Source organism: Paramisgurnus dabryanus, chromosome 12, assembly GCF_030506205.2.
Source record: "Paramisgurnus dabryanus chromosome 12, PD_genome_1.1, whole genome shotgun sequence".
Taxonomy (NCBI): domain Eukaryota; kingdom Metazoa; phylum Chordata; class Actinopteri; order Cypriniformes; family Cobitidae; genus Paramisgurnus; species Paramisgurnus dabryanus.
Genome location: NC_133348.1, coordinates 19,004,330 through 19,025,779, shown reverse-complemented (window position 1 = coordinate 19,025,779; position 21,450 = coordinate 19,004,330). Strand labels below are relative to the sequence as shown.

The following is a 21,450-nucleotide window of genomic DNA, read 5'->3' as shown; positions in this document are numbered from 1 at the left end:
GGCTCATGGGAATTAGCTGAACGGTTTTCTCTCTGCTCGGCGCCATTTTTAAACAGTATTACCGCCACCGGAAGGACGTTCACTGTGGGGAGGGGAGAAAATCTCAACACTCTCTTAGTTCAAGACAGATACGCTATGGTTTTACCGAGGAGAAATACCCAAATTACGACTAGCGAGCAGATTTTTTTAGGTTTAATTGCTGGGCATTGCTTTTACCTCTGTCCCGACGATCTTACACGAAAACTATGCAGGCGGCAGAACGAATGTTAGCATTGTAAATATTGCAGAATGAAGAATGAGGCAAATAAGTTACTGCTAACAGGCTCCTGCCAGACTGACAGTTTGCTTAACAACTTATAGAGTAACAACCACGAGTGTCTGAGTAAGTAACGTTAAGATGTGTGGAATGTGCTTGTTTGTGTATGGACAGACTGTGTTTGCAAACCTAGCGAAGTTTCTACCTAGAACAACAACCTAACTTATCACACTTTTAATGTCCGACATTTGGGGAAAACTGCCAGTTTTCTTTTAATGTTTAGTGAAACGGGTAAGAAGGCAGTAAGTGATTTGACAGTTATAATGTTTTGACCAGGTTGTTGCATATCCAGCAAGTGTTTATTTGCGTTAAATGACCATGACGACCAGCGCAGAGCGGAAGTTTATTAATTTGCGCAAGCGTTTGGATCAGCTGGGTTACAGACAGCCACTGGCAATTGAGTCCCTGCCATTGGTCGAAAAACTTTTCAGGTAAATAAATACTCTAGCACATTATATTGATATGATGTTCTACACAATGTGTTCAAATTCATTGCTTGAATTGCCCTCTTGAAAAATACTATAGAAGGTGTGTAAATTATATATGTAACTTGATCAGTCAGAATCAGCTTAGAGACAGAAACATTACACTATGGATGAGTCGTATGTACTCCTTTTGCATAATTATACTGTTTTGTTTAAATGTCAGTGACTTGGTCCACACCACAGAGAGTCTAAGGAATGCCAAGCTTGCTGCAGGTAAGACGGAAAAGGAGAGCCGGAATCTGGATACAATTTTGGAGCCGCATAAAGCTGATAATGCCCGACTGGTCAAAGAAAACAACGAGCTGCATCTTGGGCTTCTGAAACTGAAAGAGGAGAAGGATCGGATCACCAGAGGTAGGGTTTGCTTTTAATGTCACTGCCTGTTACAACAAAACAGTACACATTTGCATTATCTAATCCAGGGAAAGGATTATAATAGGCTCTGTGTTTCTGGTAACAGATCTGAAGGCATATATCAGAAAACTTGACCATGAAACCTCGGATCTGAAATTCCTGAATAATCAGTATGTGCACAAGGTTCGGTCCCTTGAGAAAGACAGCCAAGCCAAGACAGAGCGTATCTTGCAGCTGCAGGAGAAGAACATGCAAGCTGTTGTTCAAACACCAGGTTGGTTGACTACACTACGGTAGTGGTTGTCAATTCATGCTGCTTTTAATACACTTTATGCCAATTAATTGGACTAGGCGGGAAGAAGCGATCGGTCCCATTCAGACGCCAGCGGATGCAGATAGATGAACTCCTCCCACATTGTGGCCCCACCCCTCCATCTGTGGCACAGCCAGATGATCCATACATTGCTGACCTTCTGCAGGTTGCTGATGACAGGTGTGGGGAACAAACTAAATGGATACAATTTATAAAATATTTAGACCAGACATTATTATTATCATAATGAGTATGTTTATACTTTAAGGCTTAAAATAGTTGCTGTCCTTATCTTAGGATCCAGGAGCTCCAGAATGAAGTGGCACAGCTAAAGCTTGACCTGGAGAGAGCGCAGGCTGGAATTAAGCATCTTAACAATCAGGTACACCTAAACATGCATTAATATGTGCATTATACAGATCAGGAGAGAAATACAGTGTTGAGTATTATGTGGCTGTGGAATATGGTGTGTGTGTAGGCCTGTCGCGATAACAAATTTTGCTAGACGATAAATTGCCTCAGAATTTATCGCGATAGACGATAACATTGATGCTCCGGGGCCATTATAATAATGCAGATACACCTTTTCAAAGATCTATAAACTTTTATTTCTAAACAATAATTGTAATACTGGAACTGGAAGACATTTTAAATATCCACAAGAAATGAACAAAATAACAGGATGATTGCGTTTTAGGTGCATATGCATGTTTGTCGTGTTGCCACTTCAAACTGCTACGTTTTTACCACAAATGCGACATAACGGCTCGTTCAGGTTTAGTGGTTCACCTCGGTCATTAGGTTTAAATCCAATGTACTCCCACACTGCAGCTGTAGCGTTTGGTTTTGAAACTTGGCTGTTTACACTTGGTATTAAGATGTGTTTTTGATCAGATCACAAGTGGACGAGAGAGACACATTACGTTTACAACTGGTATTTAAATCCGTCTCTTTTGTCCACTTTCGACCGCTTCTGTGCTGAATACTGTGAGGGGGTGGTCTGTGAGACGGTGGGCGAGTCTCTCCGCTGTCATTTGAACGCCAGCGGGAGTAATAATGAGTTTATATGGACGCAAACTAATATTATGTATACTGCTTGTTAAGAAAGTAAACATGCTGCACAGTATTTTCTACATGTATATGTTAGAGCTTTCTCTGAATTTTCAGCGCAATTGATGAAATAAGATCGCGCAACTTTCACACGCTTGCAAAATGAAACTGCGGAGATCACCCGCTTTAGTTTTTCAATGAAAGGCTAAAAATAGCACTGTTCACCTTGTGTCAGAAAAGTCAGAAAAGACGTAAAACATTGTGATCCGATCGATAAAAACGCATGTTAATGACAAGTGTAAACAGCCTCTAGTAAATCCATATTTTTCTCCAACTCTCGTCTCAACTAGTGTTTTCTCCTGCTACACTTCTCACGCGGCGCTCATCCTCCTCAGTACTCCTACTGTGATAGGCTACACCAGGAGTCCCCCCTCCCCACACAGATCATGCGACTGACAAATGACTGACGAGGGTTCACTCCTTGTCACTCGTTGCACGGAGCAGTCATCCAGTCTCTTTGGTAGAGAGAGAGAGAGACAAGGAAAACAAACAAGCATGCAAATGTGAATTATTGCGGCCGAAAAAAATTATCGAGCTCATTTTATTTACCGTGCGATTAATCGATTTATCGTTTATCGCGACAGGCCTATGTGTGTGATGATTTATTTGTGTTGAATGTACAGGGTTTCGGAATTGTAAGAACTGTACAAATAAATATTAATTAAATTGACTTGAATTGTGTGCAAGAGTATGCTCTTACTAAATTTGCCTCACGCTCTACGAATAGGTGGAAGAGCGAGACAAAGAGATTGAACGTCTAAATCGAGCTCTGGATGGGGGTCGACCTAATGATGTTATCTCTCTGGAGGCTCAAAACATCAGCAATGAAAAGCTAATTGCTCATCTAAACCTACAAGTACTGTAAACTAAATATTTGCTCAATTTGATCTATTAAAGGGGTCAAATTGTCAGATTGCATGTTTTCCTTTGTTTTAAGAGTGTTGAATGATGTCTGTGCACATAAAAGATTTGTAAAGTTGCAAAAATTAAAGTTTCAAATCCAAAGAGATATTATTTTTAAACGTGAAGCCTCATCCACGCCCACCTAAAACGGCTTGTTTAACACGCCCATGCAGTTATACGTCATACTGGTTTGAACATTTTCATAACACCGCCCTCATATATACACAAAGGTAGAGGGTGTAACTTTCAATCATGCTGTAGTATTGTAGTATAGATTTGAGAAGTGCAGATTAGTGATTGTTTGTTGTTTCTACGTTCACAAATGCAAACATGGTTTATGTTTTAGTATCCTTACCTTACCATCTGTTACGTTCTGCTCACATCGTGCTGCTAAAGTTGATAGATTAGCTTAGCCATCTGTGTTTTCTGGGTCAGATTCAGGCTCATGTTGATAAGGTAGTAGTAAATACGATAGTATCTCGTGGCTTTCACTATTGTTTTGGGAGCTCATCTTCCAAAACTTGGCAAGGAGCGTCATATTTCCGATTACGTTACTGAGGTATTCGGCCAATCACAACGCACTGGATAGCTGGCCAATCAGTTCACACCCGTTGACACCGCGCTTTCTCACAACGATGAGCTTTGTACCAAACGACCTGTTTCAGATGGGCGGGACTGAGAGGTGCTAAAAAAATGTATGGTATGTGGAAAATAAATTTTTTTTTTAAACCACACGAACACATTGTATTACACCAAATACACAAAGTAATGTGTTTTTAGCCCTATAATATGACCCCTTTAAATTTTGCTTTTCAAATTCAGACAACAGTTGATGATTTTTCCACTCTCAGATCGAGTACCTACAAGAGACAAACAGATCCCTAGAAGAGAGAGTTGAAACACTGCAGCAGAGAAAGAAGACCGTGTCCAGTGAGGTGGCTGATCTGAGTGTTCGTAATCAAGAGCTATGCCAGGAACTCACGCAGATAGATCAACTCGCCCAGCAGCTGGAGAAAGACAAAGAGATGGTACTGGAGACTGCTGACATGGAGCTTCAAGAGGCCAAGGTGATCATAGAAATAACCGTTTTTTAATCATAAAAATGTAGCCTTGGTGCCTTTCTGTAGGTCTAGATTCATTTGCAGGGATCACGTACTTTGGTTGTATAATATATATGTAATATGCTCCGGTATAGTGCTGCACAATTAATCGCATTGCAATCGCGATGTCACCCTGTGCGATATATGACAGCAAAATGTTGCAATTAAATTTAAATAAATAAATGTGTGGACTTGTTAACACAAACTTTCTGATAACAGTTTGATGATTTTCCTTGCTGTTTAAAAAAAGAAAGAAAAACGAACAAAAAAGGCAGTGCATGTGTGGCATGCATGTGTGTGGCGTGCGTCGTCACTTGTGTGTGCGCAGCGCGGAAATACCAGAACGAAGATGGATGAAGAGGAGATTGACAGTGATCTGGTAGCCAAAAAAAAAACTCTATGTCTGTTGTATGGCGGTATTTTGGATTTAGGATTACTGACACTGAGCAGTTGCTACATCACATGGCAATACGAAAACATTTCTAGTTTTACAAATACACATTTTAGCATTATCACTAAACTGTGTGGATTTTCCTTAAAACCCATCAAGTTGACTCATGATACCATTTATTATAATCGCAACCGCACATTGCAATATTAGCATCAATAACCGCAATGTGAAAAATTACCCAAATCGTGCAGCCCTACTCCGGTATTAGAATATTTTGATAAAGGTGCTTTAAGCTAAATTAGTTTTGGTAGTTTCCAGCAATAAAATCACTTAAAAATGTCAGCAGACCTAAACATACAGAATGGTTGTTGAGGATAGTCTTCCTAACAAAAAATGTTAGAGAAAAAGTCTACTGGATGATCATATCATAGTTGTCAATACTTAACATGTTAATATTTTAGGTACTTTCTTAAAGACATGATTCACTCAATAATCTCAAATTTTTTTTTTATTCTTGTCTCATTTTTATGTTGCTCCAAATCCAAATGTCTTTTTTCTGACTAACACAAAAGGAACATTTTCTCTTGTGTTGATAATATTTGTCAAGCTTTAAAAAATCCCCCACAATAAAAACACATACATCACCTACACGCTGTGTACATATGTTTGTTTAAAGAGGAATAGTTTTACTTAAACCAATTCCGTTTCCCACAGAAAGAGATTCAGCGTCAACAGCGGGAGATAGGGAACCTGGAGGAGGTCATCTCTACATTAAGAAGGGTATGTACCATAGACTGTAAAAACATGAACGTAGCCTCCGTGATGTTATCTGTAGGTCCAAATTTGGCGAAGCCTGCCATTGCCATCTTGGTGGACATCCAAAAATGGGCAAAGAGGTGGGATGTGGGTGGAGCCTAGTTGCTGAAACCTTGCCCACCTAGCTCGACGGTAGTGACAGCAGTGGCAATTCACCTGTCACACCCTCAAAGGCAGGGTGCACGATCTGTGAAAGCCTCCGTTGACATTTGAAATCACCTAAACAAACATGCCCCTACCCCAATAGAATCTGGACCTTCTTTTGATAGACCTGCCCCAAACATACGCAACCCAGTTCAGCTATATAGACCAAAAACACTTTTTGTACCAGGCTGTAAACATTTATTTCTGCTGTAAAGTTGGACATTTTAATATTTGGGGGGTCTATATTAGACCCTTTTGGCTCCAGTATCCTTTTGGAGCCAATACCCTTTTGGTCTATATATCCTTTTGGAGCCAGCTTCCTTGTTGGCTTCACGAGAGAGACCGGAAGGTTGCCCCTTGGTATGTACATGGTTCTGCGAGTGCCCTGCTTTCCACACAGAAGCATGTGAAATAAGCTGTCAAATTAACCATCTGGTTCAGAACAAGCCATTTATTCTGGCTGGCTTAACTTGATACAGATGGCGCAATATAGCTTCTAGCTAATACGTATTTGATTACACTCTTTGTGTAAATCAATTGAAAGGCATTTTAGGTGAGATTTGAACAGTTCTGGGTAGTTAACAGTTTTTTCAAAAGCGGTAATGATTTGTTAGAGTACATTAAGATTCATTGTAGAGCTCTGTGCGACTGTGTAGACAGTTTACATTTTTAGCTGAAAGTTTGAAACGATCATTCATGTCAGGATATGGCCGATGGAGATCATGAGAAAGACCGGCTTAGGGATCAACTGCTTGAACTTCAAGAGCAGAATGAGAAGATGGAGGGACTTGTGAACTTTCTGGAGGAGGAGAAGAGGAGACTTCAGGACAAAGCAGAAAAGATGACACAGGCTGGTGAGATAAGACACTGTTTTAGGCACTTGTGGAAAGAAGCAGGATGTGCTGAGCTTCTGGTTTGTCTTTATTATCTGCTTTACTTTTGTTCCAGATAAGGAAATGGTTCTGGAATTGGAGCGAATGCGTGTGACACATGGGATGTGTGGCAAAGATCCTTCTCCATCCCGTCTGGATGCTTTTGTGAAAAGTTTAGAGGAGGAAAGAGATTACTACAGACAAGAGATGGAGCGATACTATACTGTTAAGGGAAGAGCAAACAAAAGCTCCACCCCTAGTCCAGGAAGGGGGAGGAGCCCCAGAGGTAGAAGCAGCTGGCATGGAAAGGTGAGAATTGACAGTTAGATGGGTACATCATGTTAATTCTCTTTGATGTTGCATGTGGATATTGAGGTATATCTCTTTCTTGTTTATATTTGTAAGAATAAGAAATCTCCCCACACTGTAAGACATCTAAGTGGGTTTAATTACTCCTGTTTTCAGAGTGAATTTTTTCGGTATGCATGTTAAATCTGCACATCTCTTTGACACAGGGCAGTTCAGACATTGTGTTAAAGTGATGTATAACAGATGTGTGTGTGTTTCTAGGGAGATTTTGCTGATGCAGAGCTCTCACGGGCAGTAAAGGAGAGGGATGAGCTGCAGTCAGTGCTGCTGGGCTTTGAGAAACACATGGAGGACATTCAGACTCGAGTTAAACTACTGACTGCAGAGAGAGACCAGCTCAGCACTCAGTACCAGCAGGTGAGACACCATCTGCTAGATGCACGACTTTAAGACAGATAGAAAAGATTTATGTTTTTAAAACAGTCTACTGTTTGAGGAAGTAAAGATCCACTAATTTAGGATACACATAGAGCTGCTTTCAATGAGAAAACGTTATGCCTGTATATTGAACGTAGGCTCAGGAGGAGCTGAGACGTATCCGTATGGAGCTTGAGTCATCTGAACTCCAGAGCAGGATCAGAGATGACAGAATACAGACAGAAGCTGAACTCCAGAGAATTACTGCAGAGAGAGACATGCTCAGAGACAGACTCAAGGTGTGTGTTTGAGACTTGGGGGCCATTTACAAACAACTTTTCAACTGAAAAAGTGAATGTATAGAAAAACTTTGTCGTCAGGGCAGGCAGGCGTCATAATGATCAAAACTGAAAAATCTGGCCTACAGCAGTGCTTTCCAATCCTGGTCCTCGAGGACCCCCTCCCAGAAAGTTTCAGATGTCTCCTTATTTAAAACACCTGATTAAACTTATCAGTCTCCTTTCAAAGTGGTAGAATTAAATCAGGGGCCCGTTCTTCGTACGTCCCTAACTCAGTTGGCTGCATTTGATTGTTGACGATTTGGCATGATCTTGGATCGTTTGGTTCTTCGAAGCTCATTTTAAACTTGCTGTCATAGCAACCAGTCCATAAGCTCAAACCTGCTCGGGAGCAGGCTTATTTCATGTGTAAACAAGATTAGTTTGTACATTTTTAAGCGGATGTGATACGGGAAGTCTGACGCAGTGGCGTATTCTCCATTATACAAGCGCAATCTGCGTAAGATGCATGATTAATATAAAGCGCTTTTCAAATTAAACGCATAAAAAAAAGGATAGATTAATTAAATATTTTAGCGATGTTATTTAAAAAATATATAATATAACAAATATTCTTTTTCTGTACTTGTGCAACTTGTTTTTGTGTAACAGGTGATTTGATTATTATTCTAAAACGAATGAGAAGACAAACATGCTGATCACATTCATTTTAAATTTGTTTGAATTTTCCTTAATAAAAACAGCAATCAATCATACCCAGCACTAATAGATATTATGTACAATAAAGATTTTCATTTGAATAAACTAATCTCCTATTTTAGTTTTGTCTTTAGATTGTCAAGTAGCTTACAATGTCATGCATGAAATGGTTTTCGTTTAGTAATTTCTATCTGTTCTATCTTTAAAACGTCAGACTGCAGGGGTTAAAAAATGGGCGTGTTCTTGGCCACTGTAACAACTGGCCAATCACAGCGTTGCTGATCAGTGTTTCTTCTATCGATATGTATTGCCTTTTTTTGCAGTGCACAAACGCGCAGTGATCTCAGATAATTCAATCCTGCCATACTAATCATCAACAGCAGTGGTGTTCATAGAACCAAATAAGCGAGATCATAATTAGCGAGATCTAAACATCTCGGATGTGTCATTTGATCTCGGATGTAATAAGCGACGTACGAAGTACGTGCCCCAGGTGTGTTAAATAAGGAGACATCCAAAACATTCTGGGATGGGGTCCTCGAGGACCAGGATTGAGAAACACTGACAGTTTCTGAGCTGCTCTTAATTTTTTATTTATGTTTCTTGGACAAAGTCTACAAAGTAGTTAAAATCTACCTCATCATCTGTCACCAATGACCCGCAGGGTTCCAATGGGTAATGGAATTTCTGGAATATCATGGATTTTTGTTTGTCGCCTTAAATTTTAGTTTTCATTTACCAGAGAGTGATTTTTTTCTATAACTTTTTTATTGCATATTTTGAAGATTGTGGCAAAACATATTCCCTGATAAAGACATACTCTGTGAATGAATCTGTTTTGGGAATTGTGCCCATATTGCATTGTGTTTGAGATCTTCATGCATGATGACAGTTAAAGTCCCAGACAACGTCTGTAGTCCTACGTAGCAACTTGTTAGCAACCACCCTTTTAAAGACACTTTAACTGTCCGGTTTTTGTTTGCTCAGTGCTCAGCACAACAACGGTTTGTTTTTCTGTTCACAGAAATTCAGCTTTTTAGTCAGTAAAGGTCAGGCAACTTGACAATTGGAAACTAAACCCTGGTATAGTTTCTTTACAAAGTAATATTACAAATTACTAGTCTGGCATGCATAATACAGCATTTTTGTCGTTTTTCTGGATCCATATTTTTTCAATAATGCAAAGGAAAAAATTTTAATTATATTGTTGTCTTAAAATGTTTGTCAAGATGAAAATGCCTGCCTGTTAAGTTGTATTTTTATTTTATACATTTCGTAAAACCGTGTAGAGCAATAATTTAGCAGCACTTATTTTGTAGGTTTGATTGCTAAGGAACACGCATACTGACTAAATTTTCTTCAATGTACTATAAGTCAATTTGGGTACAAACATCTGCCAATTCATAAATGTAAATGTAGTACACTTCTAAGCTGTTGTGCATGTGTAGGATGAGTGGTAAGGCTATGTGTTGAAGGGCGTGTTGCTGAGCTAAATTGTGCCGATTTTTTGCAGGTTACCCAGACTACAGCTTTGACAGACAGAGAACAGGAGGATATAAGAATACTTGACCTGGAAAACACCATTCAGAGGGTACAACACTAATAAAACACTTGAGTTTTTAGTCACACAAGTAGTAAAAGTACATTTTAATGAAAGGGATGTTGACCTGTAAGTGTATGATTTTCTTGTGAGCAGCAATGTATACATGTTAAAAATGGTTTCCACCTTAAAATGGTACACATACAGATAGTTACTTACTGTACATTGTTTAATTGCGTTTTTTACGTCCTGGATGTACAAAATGTATTAAATTGACATAATGTGTACACTGTGCTTTTGCTATATATATATCAAAATATGTATATGGATATAACTTTATTTACTATACGTTTCACTAAGTGGACAGTTAGGGTAAATATATTGTTATGTCGTGAATTAAAGCAACACTATGTAGTTTCCATGTAAAAATGACTTACAGCTCCCCCATGTGGTTGAAAAGCGCAACAGTGCCTGGTATCAGACACTCTTCTGCAGGCAGGGGGAGGGGCGGGGCTGTGTGCTCTACCCTCCACCGTCACTTTCAGAGTGTGCTTGTAGCAGCTAGGAGGTTGCTCAGGTTGCAGCAACAGTACAATTTGTCCAGTTAAAAGTTGTTCTATAACTGAAATAATTTTAGAGACATTATTTAAAGGTAAAAAACTACATAGTGTTGCTTTAAGAGAGCTGTGTCTGTGTTTGTAGTTAGAGCGAGAGAAGGCTGATCTACGCACTCAGGTCTCTGTGTTGAAGGAGAGTCGTGATGCTGTTGAAAGGGAGCTGAAAGCTCAGTCCACAGTCATGGTGCAGAATATAGAAGAGGCCGCACAGCAAAGAGCAGAGAGCAGTGCACTGAGGTGTGTGTGTGTGTGTGTGTGTGTGTGTGTGTTTTGTGTATATTAAAAAGACTATTGTATTGTGCTGTGATGTTTCTGCTGAAATATGTGACAGCCGTTGTAGCCAGAATTGCACAGCAGCTTGATGTTTTCTGTGTGTATTTAGATTGCTGCAGGAGCAGATGGAACAGTCGCTGTCAGATGTTCAACACAGATTATCCGTGAAAACCAATGAACTACAAGCGGCCCACCAACAGATCGACAAACTAGAGGAGAAAATTGGTGCGTCATTCTCGCACTGTTTTTCTGTGTGCTCTTTCAAATTACTCAAACGCACGTGTGATTGTAAATATTGGCTTTTGTGTCTCTTGCCTGTTCATGCAACTGTCTGTCTCTGTAGTAGTGATGTCAAAAGTAACAATATTTCACAAAAAACAAGATTGTAATCTTCTGTGTGTGTGTCTAGCTGATTTCAGTAGACATGGCTCATCACAAAAGGATGAGGTTTCAGCTCTGCAGTGTGCAATAGCATCACTAGACCGAGAGAAAGATGCCCTGCAGGATGCAGTGGACCAGAAGACTGAGAGTATGGCGTTGCTGAAGGAAGAGATCAACAGGAAGGTACTACTAATACCCTGACATCACAAATAATTTACTACTGAGAGTATATACGAAAATGAATACAGAATAGTTTAGAAATATGAATTGTAGAGAGGTCATTTAAGAGCACAGGTTTCGCTCTGCAGGAAAAGACTCTGACAGAAGTCCGGCTAACCGTCACAGACTTGGAGAACTCTCTAGAGTAAGTGTCTTTTGTCATTTATCTGTTTGCATTAATATTCACACAGGTTTTGAAAGTGTACATTATTTTAGTAGCATGATAGTTGTGTATGTATGGGGGAAAAAATAAGTACTTTAATTTTAGTCAGCTTAAGATGACACTAAGCAGTCGCGAGCGGGAAATCGCTAGCCTGCGCAGACAGCTGGACCAGTCGCAGGAGGAGCTGTCATCCATCAGTCGAGACCGAGAGGTCGCGCTGAGAGAAAACCGCAGATTACAGGATGATCTGGCAACCATGACCAGAGAAAACCAGGTGCACATTAATAAACAGTTTCCTTGATTGTATTCTTTCAACCTTTCTAAATATCTTTTCATACGTTCATCCCTCACGATGGTGTTTTTTTAGATGGAAGTAAACAAGGCAGAAATAATCAAATGCTCTTTACCGTGTTCTTCAGGCGGTGCACGCAGAGATGCAGGACTCTCTGAATGAGAGGGATGAACTGAAGCTCAGAGTTCACTCGTACATCTCTGAAGTGGCTCGGATAGAAAGCTTGATGGCTGCCAAGGTATGAGAATAATAAATAGTTGAATAGGTAGGAAATATTGCATTTAAGGGGCCATGGCCTGAAAATCTGACATTTTCCATGTTTCCAGTGCTTCTATCAAACTAGAAACTGTGAAAAAGATCAACCCAGTAACTTGGAAAACCATTCTCTGCAAGCACATGAAAAAATACATAATTAAAATGTGGCTCTTCTTACGATGTCATAAGGAACTCTTATTATAATAATACCGCCCCTCAATCTGCACTATCCAACCACGGCACAGCCATTTAGTTCAGAGAGACAGAGAAAATAATTCACAGCACAATTGAGTTTCAATTCCAACAAACCACTATCATTTCGATCATTGTTTGAATTTCATCAGCTCAATTGCATTTTAAAGGACACACCCAAAACGCCACATTTTTGCTCTCACCTACAAAGTGTCAATGTTAAGATGTTATAATAAATTATCTATATGGTATTTTGAGCCAAAACTTCACATGTGTACTCTGGTGACAGCAAAGATTTATTTTACATTTAAAAAAGTATTGTGACAATGCCCCTTTAACATGCATTGTTCTGATGTTTGTATAGGAACAGGAGAACAGGGAGATGCTGGAGCGTTTCCGGAGCATCCACTCTGAAACTGAGGACAGGGAGGTGAAGCTGCAGCAAGCTGAAGGGCTAAACAACTCCATCAGGCTGGAGCTCCTCTCGTCTGATACAGAACGCAGACACCTAAGGGAGAGAGTCTCTCTGCAGGACAGAGAGATACAGGAGGTATGGGTGCTACTATGAGCATGTTGGATAATGAGATGTTTTTAAGCAGCCTTTAACTTCCTGTCTTGCGTCTTCCAGCACTTGAACGCTATGCAAGCATATGAAGCTCATGTATCATCGCTGGCACGCGCTATGTCACGTTTAGAAGAGGAGGTCCAGGCGGCTCGAGCCGAGAAAGCCTCAGTGTTAGAAGACCTGGCTTCTGTCAGGGAACTGTGCGTTAAGCTCGACTCTAGCAAAGAGGTCACGGTTAGGCAGCTAACGGCTAAAAGCATGGAGTTGGAGAGGGTAAGATGCACCATCCAATTGAATGAATGACTAAATAACATCAACCTGATCTCTCCATACACCTTAAACATTGTACCCCAGGTGACTGGTGAACTGGAGGATGTGCGCTCCGAGGTGGAGTTTTTGAAAAAACAGCTGGCTAGCGAGCGGCTGTCAGTACGCAATCTTGAGGTGCTGCTCTCCACCAATCGTCAGAAGGAGTTTAAGACGCACCTGAGCGCCAGCGAGAAAGAGTCTGAGCTTAAAGTGCTCAGGGACCGGCTAGCTCTTGCAGACAGCAAAACGTAAGAGAAAAATATTAGATTTTGAAACTACAGAAAGTGGGAAGATTTAAGGTGAAGAAGTAAGGTTCCCACGGCTCATGGAATTTTAAAAGGTCTACTCCAGAAAGTATTTTTTTGTCCAAGTCATTGAATATCAGGGATTTTTATATGTCGCTTAAAATTTTAGTTTCTATTTATCAAAATATAATCCGCTTTTTAAGTTGTGACGTAAGGAATGCTGTTTCCAGGTACAGGGCTCCAATGATTGAATCTTATCAGCCGTTCATTAACATTGTTTACTCATATTTTAGGCATTTAAGCTACATTTTTGTAAACTCACTGTGTACACTACATTATCCAGGCTCCTGGCATCCTGGACATAGGTCATGGAAATGTAGCTTTTTAATCAGTGAAAGTCATGGAATTTGACTTGGCTTTTTTACAACTATGGAGAAAGGTTATTTTAGCAGGGTTTTATAGCCATTCATCTGTGCTGCTTTTTTGAATGGTTGTAAATGTGGCTGTCAGATGGTGTAGTTACCACATCTACCAACAGGGGCTTGTGAAGACAAGCCAACTAGTCTAACCTTGACAGAAGTATAAATGGAGTGAGATAAAGGAAGGAAACCGATGACATTACAGGGAAATGTGTCAGAAAACAAGACCCACGCATATTTTTTAAAGGATGTAAAAACTGTTTTTAGCTGACATGGGCCAAAGAGTCTTGCGCAAATTGAGCATCTGCAGCTGACCGCTTGTTTACTTTAACTGAGGGGTTTTCAAAACTGGGTTTTAAAGAAGGTTCTAGGGGTCCCCAGAAATTTTAAGAAAAAAATATAAGCAAAATTTAAGCAAAAATGATACTGTTATTATTTTTTAAAGTTTGTAGACAGTTTAAATATTTTTTAATAACAAGATATGGATTAACAAATTTTAGGAAAGGGTCCCTTGCTAAAGGTTCATCATGTCCCTGCCATCACAAAGTTTGAAAACCCCTGCTTTAACATTATTCATACCCCTCTCTACATTTGCCTTTTCTTTCCAAGTTTTTAAGAAATGTGTTTATACAAATTGGTTGTTTTATGTTTAGGGCTGGTCATGTTAAAGAGGTTTCTCAGCTGCGTGGTAAAGTGTCTCAACTACAGACAGAAATGGATGTCCTTAAGAGGCAGCTAACCACTGAACGCTTTGAAAGGTGACACTCATTTAATCATTAACATTTTCTAGTTGGAACATTTCCAGCAATAGAAATTCACTCTATTGCTAATTTTCTTAATCTGTATCTGTATTATTTCCAAAAACAATTTCTGCAAACCTCCCTTAACTTTTTGTGTGTCTGTGTTTTCCTCCTTTAGGGAGCGAGCTGTGCAGGAAATGCGCAGACAAGGCATGTCTTTCTCCTCTCTGCGTAGCTCCTCCCCTCTCAGCACCTCACTCAGCCCCCGACCTGTTTCCCCTGAGCGATCCATCATCCGCACACCAGAACGATCCATAGAAAAAATCCCGGAAAAGTGAGTCTTGCATATTATATCATATTGTGTCAGAATGATCTTGCATGTTGTTGTAGTAACACCAAACTATTTTATATTCCAGAAGTGTAAGCTTTAAGGATTAGGAGAGTTGTGTTGAAGACACATTTGGCCCCATTACTATGTACTTACAGTACTTCAGAAGAGCAGCCTGACATCTGTAGTGACATTAAGACGATATCAAGGCATAACATGAATTTCTTTGTTTCCTGGGAAAGCTTGTGTTGGACCTTTTTTTAGGCACTCAAAAGGGAAGTACTTCTGTACAGGGTAAAATTATGTTCCCAGTGCCAATTATTACATCAGCGTTGTTTGTCTATTTATATGTTTTTTAATAACTCAAGCAGGAAATTGAATTGTTATCGTTGTTGCATAATACATGTTTGTATTGTTATTGTTTTTTACATAATGAAAAACCAGGCAGCATGTAGTACTTGATGTATTAATGTTTTATATTCACACAGCAGACCTTTTTTAACATGTTAGTCTAATGTTAAGAATAATTAAATATTCCAAACAATGACTGAAGTAAAAATTAAAATGGGTTGGCAATGAAACGGGCATTGAAGTTTCGAGAAGTTGATATGACCATGTTACTCAGGGCTGCAACCACATGCCATCCAAACCTGTGCTTTAAATGTTTACATATTTATAGTAGGTCTTTTTGTGTGTCAACTGATTAACTTGTGAATAAACATAGTTTGTAATACTATAAAGTTATTGCACACTTTTTATCCTTGGCTTGCCAGTGTGCTGTGCAACTTTTTTATTCAGATTTTTAACTGCATGCAAGTTCACAGACTGTCAGCTTGAAAAGACGGCTTGTTTTTAGGAAGTAGTGATTTAAAAGGGAAATTACACAATCCTTTTTTTAAGATGTCAAATAATTATTCGGTGTCCCCAGAGTACGTATGTGAAGTTTTAACTCAAAATACCACATAGATAATTTATTATAGCATGTTAAAATAGCCATTTTGTAGATGTGACCAAAAATTTGCCGTTTTTGGGTGTGTCCTTTAAAATGCAAATGAGCTGATCTTTGCACTAAATGGCAGTGTCATGGTTGGATAGTGCAGATTAAGCGGTGGTATTATCCCCCTTCTGACATCACAAGGGGAGCCAAATTGCAATAACCTATTTTTTCACATGCTTGCAGAGAATGGTTTACTAAAACTAGGTTACTGGGTTGATCTTTTTCACATTTTCTAGTTCGATAGAAGCACTGGGGACCCAATTATAGCACTTAAACATAAAAAATCGGATTTTCATGATATGTCCCCTTTAAATGAACTGTTGGCTCTTTTGAGAGATCCGCCCTGATCAGAAAATACCAGTGGGATTGAAATAACCATTAGCCTGTTACTGGCACACTTCAACTGTAAAAATGTGCCTATTCTCTATATCAGTGGTTAGAGAGAAAAAATACGAGAAGAAATTCATCCTTTGGCTTTCAAAGAGGTTTTATTTCCTCGTTGTACAACACTCCTACTTTTGGATGTGAAACTGCATTCTTAATCTCTTAAGGGACTTCAACTTTTCAAAATAGGAACTGACAGATAGGGAGGTTCAAGTTTTAAGGCTATGAATTTAAAAGAATATGAGGTAATATATATATTTCTTTTCTATATGAACCATCCATCATAACACATTTAAAGGTAAAAATGCTTAAATATCTAGATAATTAAAGTAAAAAAACACTGGAAACTTCAATATTGCATTGATAAGTGAAATTGTGCTTATTGATTTAAAATTTCATGATAGTCTTGCGCACAGCACAATGTTTCTATGCCCCACTTGTATGAATATACCACATCGTTGTACTAACAAAACAAATGTACAAATGATAGAGTACTTCCAGTTTTAAATAGTGGTTTGAGCTCCCAATACACTGTACTGAAGCTTATATATTTTTAAAATATTGACAATACAAGATTACAGACAGTCTTTTAGACAAATCAATGTCTTTGTTAATGTCTACAGTATTCACTGGTTGTGTTGGGCAATGGATAGCCGAACAAACTGAAGTCTAATATATACTTTGGCAGGAGCTCTTTCAAAAACTTTTGAGGCACAGTGCAGAGGTAATAATGCAATGTTTCTTTAGTAACAGGTCTGTACCACGTTTGTCTTTCAGGAAAACGTACATGTTGTGGTGCCCCGACACGCTCCAGCACATACGCCGCATCGCTCTCCAACCTCTCATACGAGCCAATGAAATCATACTGTATAGCGCAAGGCTGACACAGGTTGTAGATGGGCATCCAGTGTTCATTCATGCGCTCCGGGTCTTCGTCTATCAAATAACGCACAAACTCCGTAAGCGTCACATCGTTCCCTGCAATTTTTTTAGATTTTGCGTAGCCTTTCCTGTACCGTCGGACGATCTCTGCGCCGTATTTACGTTGGTACGCCTCGATTTCGCCAAACTTGTTACGATAGGCAGAAAGCAAGCGGGCCATGGGCTCTCGTACGAACGTGAATTTAAAATAATGCAGCAGTCGATGACGTATTTGGTCCGGTGAAAAGTCCGACAGGAAAAGCAAATCGGCACGATGGTCCATCTTCACCTTGACGTCCACGTTGGCCAGAGCGCCGCTCAGTACTTTAAGCACGCGCTTCCAGTTTGAACAGGCCACTTTGGGTACATAGCAGTACAGGAAACGATGCTCGTCGTTCACCAGTATGTGCTGGAGGAGAATCTTTCTCTGAAGAGGACTGAGTGACCACACACTGTGCGCTGTGTTCCTCTGACCACACATTGATTTGATGGTACGGTTGCGGATCTCCTGTAAAATCTGAGAAGACAAAGTGGTATGTGTTTATATTATTTTGGGGAAGTAAACGCACGGTAACCTCGTGAATATAATTTTCTCCTAATGCGCACACCAATAGAAACTTAATGTATAAATGGAACACCGTTTAGTGTACACAATTTACATAAACGTGTCCCCTTTAACCCGAAAGCAGATGAAACAAAGGAAAATATGTTGCTTAATAGATAAACATTTACACTGGAGATTCCATTGACTAAGCAAACATAATCTTTCTCCTTGCTTGTAATTTTTAAATAGTAAGGAGGACATGACCTTACTCGGTGAATATTAAAGATAACAAGGTTATATTTTCACAGAATGTTCTTTACATAAGATTATGTAGAAAAAAGTAAAATTACAAGCAACAACTGATTCACATATGATATTGACAAAAGGTATTCTGTCAGTATGAAAGTTTGCTCATTCTGAAACTTATTTATAAAAAACCTAGACTGTTAAATCAGAAGCAAATAAAACATTCTGTTCTGGTTACTCTAATATACACCACAAACTTAAGATGTATTCATATCAGTAAGAGAGACTAAGAAATAAGCTGAAATGTGATTGTACTCGATCTTCAGTCAAGAACCCAGCAGGTATCCTAACCTAAAAGCACCGACCCCAAGTTTCCATTTTAATATCTTGGCTTCAAGGATAGAAGTTGTTTATTTTTTGCTCTGAAATATGCTGCTTCTCTGTTCCTAAATGTTTTCCACATTGAAAATTTAACCCAAACCATCAGTTCTCCAGCTGGGTGATAAAATAATCAGATTGGGCTTGATTTAAAGCCTAAAAGAAAACCACATTTTCTAATGTCCAAGGGTTCAAGACAGGGACAGTACAGTACAAAGAGAAACTCTGCAGTAATGGCAAAGGAAAAGTGTTTATGGGTTTTTAAAGTCTGTGTAAAGAATTGTTTCTAAACACATTATAAATGTATTGCTGAAATGCCAAACAAAGACTGTAAACTATTTAGAACTGAATTGTAAAGATACACTGTTAAACAGTTTTACCACATTTCTGTGATCAGAATTATTTGGGCGGGGCTAAAACCGCTTGATAACGCACTGGAGCCACCAAGAATGAATGCAATAGCGAGCTTCAATGAGACAGTTTCAGCGGCAACAATATAAACAAATGGCTTTTGTGGCTCAAACTTAAAGGGACACTCCACTTTTTTGAAAATAGGCTAATTTTCCAGCTTCCCTAAAGTTAAACAATTGAGTTTTACAGTTTTGGAATCCATTCAGCTGATCTCCGGGTCTGGCGCTACCACTTTCAGCATAGCTTAGCACAATCCATTAAATCTGATTAGACCATTAGCATCGTGCTAAAAAATAAGCAAAGAGTTTCGATATTTTTCCTATTAAAAACGACTCTTCTGTAGTTACATCGTGTACTAAGACAGACGGAAAATTAAAAGCTGCGATTTTCTAGTCAGATATGGCTAGGAACTATACTCTCATTCTGCCGTAATAATGAAGGACTTTGCTGTCGTAACATGGCTCCAGCAGGCGCAATGATATTACACAGTGCCCGGAAATTGTCCCCTGCTATTGAAAGTTACCCAGAGGACTAATATCGAAACTCTTTGATCATTTTTGAGCACGATGCTAATGGTCTAATCAGATTCAATGGATTATGCTAAGCTATGCTAAAAGTGCTACCGCCAGACCCGGAGATCAGCTGAATTAATTCCAAAACGGTAAAAATCTAATGTTTTACTCTAGGTGAGCTGCAAATTGAGTTTGTGTCCCTTTAGCTTCCAGAGGTCAGTTTAGTCACTACCCAAATTTCATTGGACGCGCGTATTGTAGCGGTTTTGTGAATGGCCCAAAGTTAACTTCCAGTCTGTTCTGGCTAGCAACTAAACTGACTTCTGTGCACGAAAGATGAATTAGATTAATTAGATGAATGATAATGTGCAAAACTACTGTGGATCAAATTAAAACTTGTGTGTTGTGTCCCTTGTGAGTACTGGAACCTGAATACAACACGTATGTGGCAGTGACTTGGATCACAATGCCCCCCCCCTTACGAAAATTAACCATGGTAACCACAAAATAACCATAGTTTTGACAACCATGGTTTTCAAAAACCATAGTTAAACCATGGTTAATGTAGTAAAACCACTGCTGATCAATACACCAAAAAAACATGGTTAATTTTTTAAGGGCTAATGTGTGGTTCAGTTTCTTCATTTTCACATTCTGACTTTCTTCATTTGCAATGTTTAGTAACATCTTTAGTGATTTTGCCTCTGTTTACTACGTCTAAAAAAGTGATATTTTTGTTTAACCTGAATACAATGCCATCAAAGCCTGCATGCACTTAGAGGGTTTTGCAGCTAAAGTCAGTCAAATTTGTTAAATTACAATAAAATAACAGTGACATTAGTGAAAATAAGGCATTTGTATTACTGATTAATAAGCTTTTCCTTGCCATTAGAGTGAAATACTGAGCCTAAACAAAAGAGATGAAAATGACTGACAAAAATACTCATTTAACTTGAAAGAAACCATCAAACGCACTTAGTGGATTTTTCATCTGAACTCCTCACACATTTTTCTGTGGTGTGAAAAAACTCAGAACACATTATGATCACTTTACACGGACTTTTAAGATGGTTATAATTAGATAAGCATGTCTTAAATGGTTTCTTTTTCCCTATCTAGTGCATATTATTTTCCCTTAGTTAGCCTAGATAAAGTAGGAGCACAGTACTTTTTTGGCTGTTTTAAATAAGTTACACTTGTGTTTAATAAAACGTGCATAAAACAACACATGTGCATCCAAAAAGGTAGCACACTTGATGTTTTGTTGCATTGTAACGGTGTTGCATTATAAACGACTGGGGTACCTGCGACTCCACGTCCACAGCCGGGTTGTTATGTCTGGATCTGTAGTCCACTCTTTTGCCGTTGGCCCGCGGCGACGGATTCTCAACGCTATTCAGCATTCCCTTCTCTATCATAAGCAACAGGCCTCCGGATGCCACGATAACGGCGAACGTCAGCACCGACGGAACGACGGCAGAGTGTCGACGCTGAGAGCTCGTGCTCACCGGCGGTCTGTAGTGAATCAGTGATCCGCTCGCGTGCTTAATCCCGAACTCCTGCTTGCGCGGCGGCCGCATTGTGAAGCAGATGCATAAAAGAGTCCTTAAAAAATGTACTCAAAGCGAACAAATAAAGAAATATCAACACACGTCCATAGCTTCAGTGACCAGACCGACTTCTGATTTCAGGGCTTTCTGTGAAAAAAAGTGGGAAGTGAAGTAATACCAAGTATTGGCAATGGGGGTGGGGAGAGAGATTTCGGGGGAACAAGTAATAACTTATCTGGTTGTAAAGAGGCTGGTTCAAGACACCGAGGGGTTGGCGAGACTTTCACTACACAGACTGAAATAAAGCTTCAAAGTAACCATCATTGCCAAAAGCAAAAGTGAAATTTACCTCACCTTACATGAAACAAAATTATTTACTGTAATTTACTCTAATAGTGTTTTTACCATAGTACATTATAAATACACGACTGTATTTGCTCC

At 39.3% G+C, this 21,450-nt stretch overlaps 2 protein-coding genes across 4 annotated transcripts; one reads left to right on the top strand and one right to left on the bottom strand.

The window, feature by feature from the left end:
- Nucleotides 1–40: 40 nt before the first annotated feature.
- On the top strand, nt 41–15,830 carry cep135 (centrosomal protein 135). 3 transcript variants are annotated; one of them, XM_065257040.2, is made up of 26 exons: nt 42–382; nt 593–747; nt 965–1,155; nt 1,262–1,429; nt 1,507–1,648; nt 1,766–1,850; nt 3,306–3,434; nt 4,333–4,548; nt 5,687–5,752; nt 6,636–6,786; nt 6,881–7,113; nt 7,375–7,530; nt 7,689–7,829; nt 10,042–10,119; nt 10,771–10,922; nt 11,068–11,183; nt 11,368–11,522; nt 11,648–11,703; nt 11,827–11,995; nt 12,141–12,251; nt 12,825–13,010; nt 13,089–13,298; nt 13,380–13,582; nt 14,652–14,756; nt 14,917–15,072; nt 15,155–15,830. In XM_065257040.2, the coding sequence occupies exons 2-26, from the start codon at nt 629–631 to the stop codon at nt 15,174–15,176; spliced, it is 3,516 nt and encodes a 1,171-aa protein (XP_065113112.1). In that variant the 5' UTR covers nt 42–382; nt 593–628; the 3' UTR covers nt 15,177–15,830. The 3 variants fall into 3 exon arrangements, with proteins under 3 accessions (XP_065113113.1, XP_065113112.1, XP_065113114.1); XM_065257041.2 differs by lacking the exon at nt 15,155–15,830 and having other exon boundaries at nt 41–382; nt 14,917–15,076; XM_065257042.1 differs by lacking the exon at nt 7,689–7,829.
- A 699-nt stretch (nt 15,831–16,529) lies between these two features.
- Nucleotides 16,530–21,187, bottom strand: chst14 (carbohydrate (N-acetylgalactosamine 4-0) sulfotransferase 14). The gene is made up of 2 exons (XM_065257038.2): nt 20,764–21,187; nt 16,530–17,885 (listed from the first exon to the last, which is right to left on the bottom strand). Exons 1-2 carry the CDS (start codon nt 21,037–21,039, stop codon nt 17,058–17,060), a joined length of 1,104 nt encoding a protein of 367 aa, XP_065113110.1. The 5' UTR covers nt 21,040–21,187; the 3' UTR covers nt 16,530–17,057.
- Between the last annotated feature and the right edge of the window lie 263 nt (nt 21,188–21,450).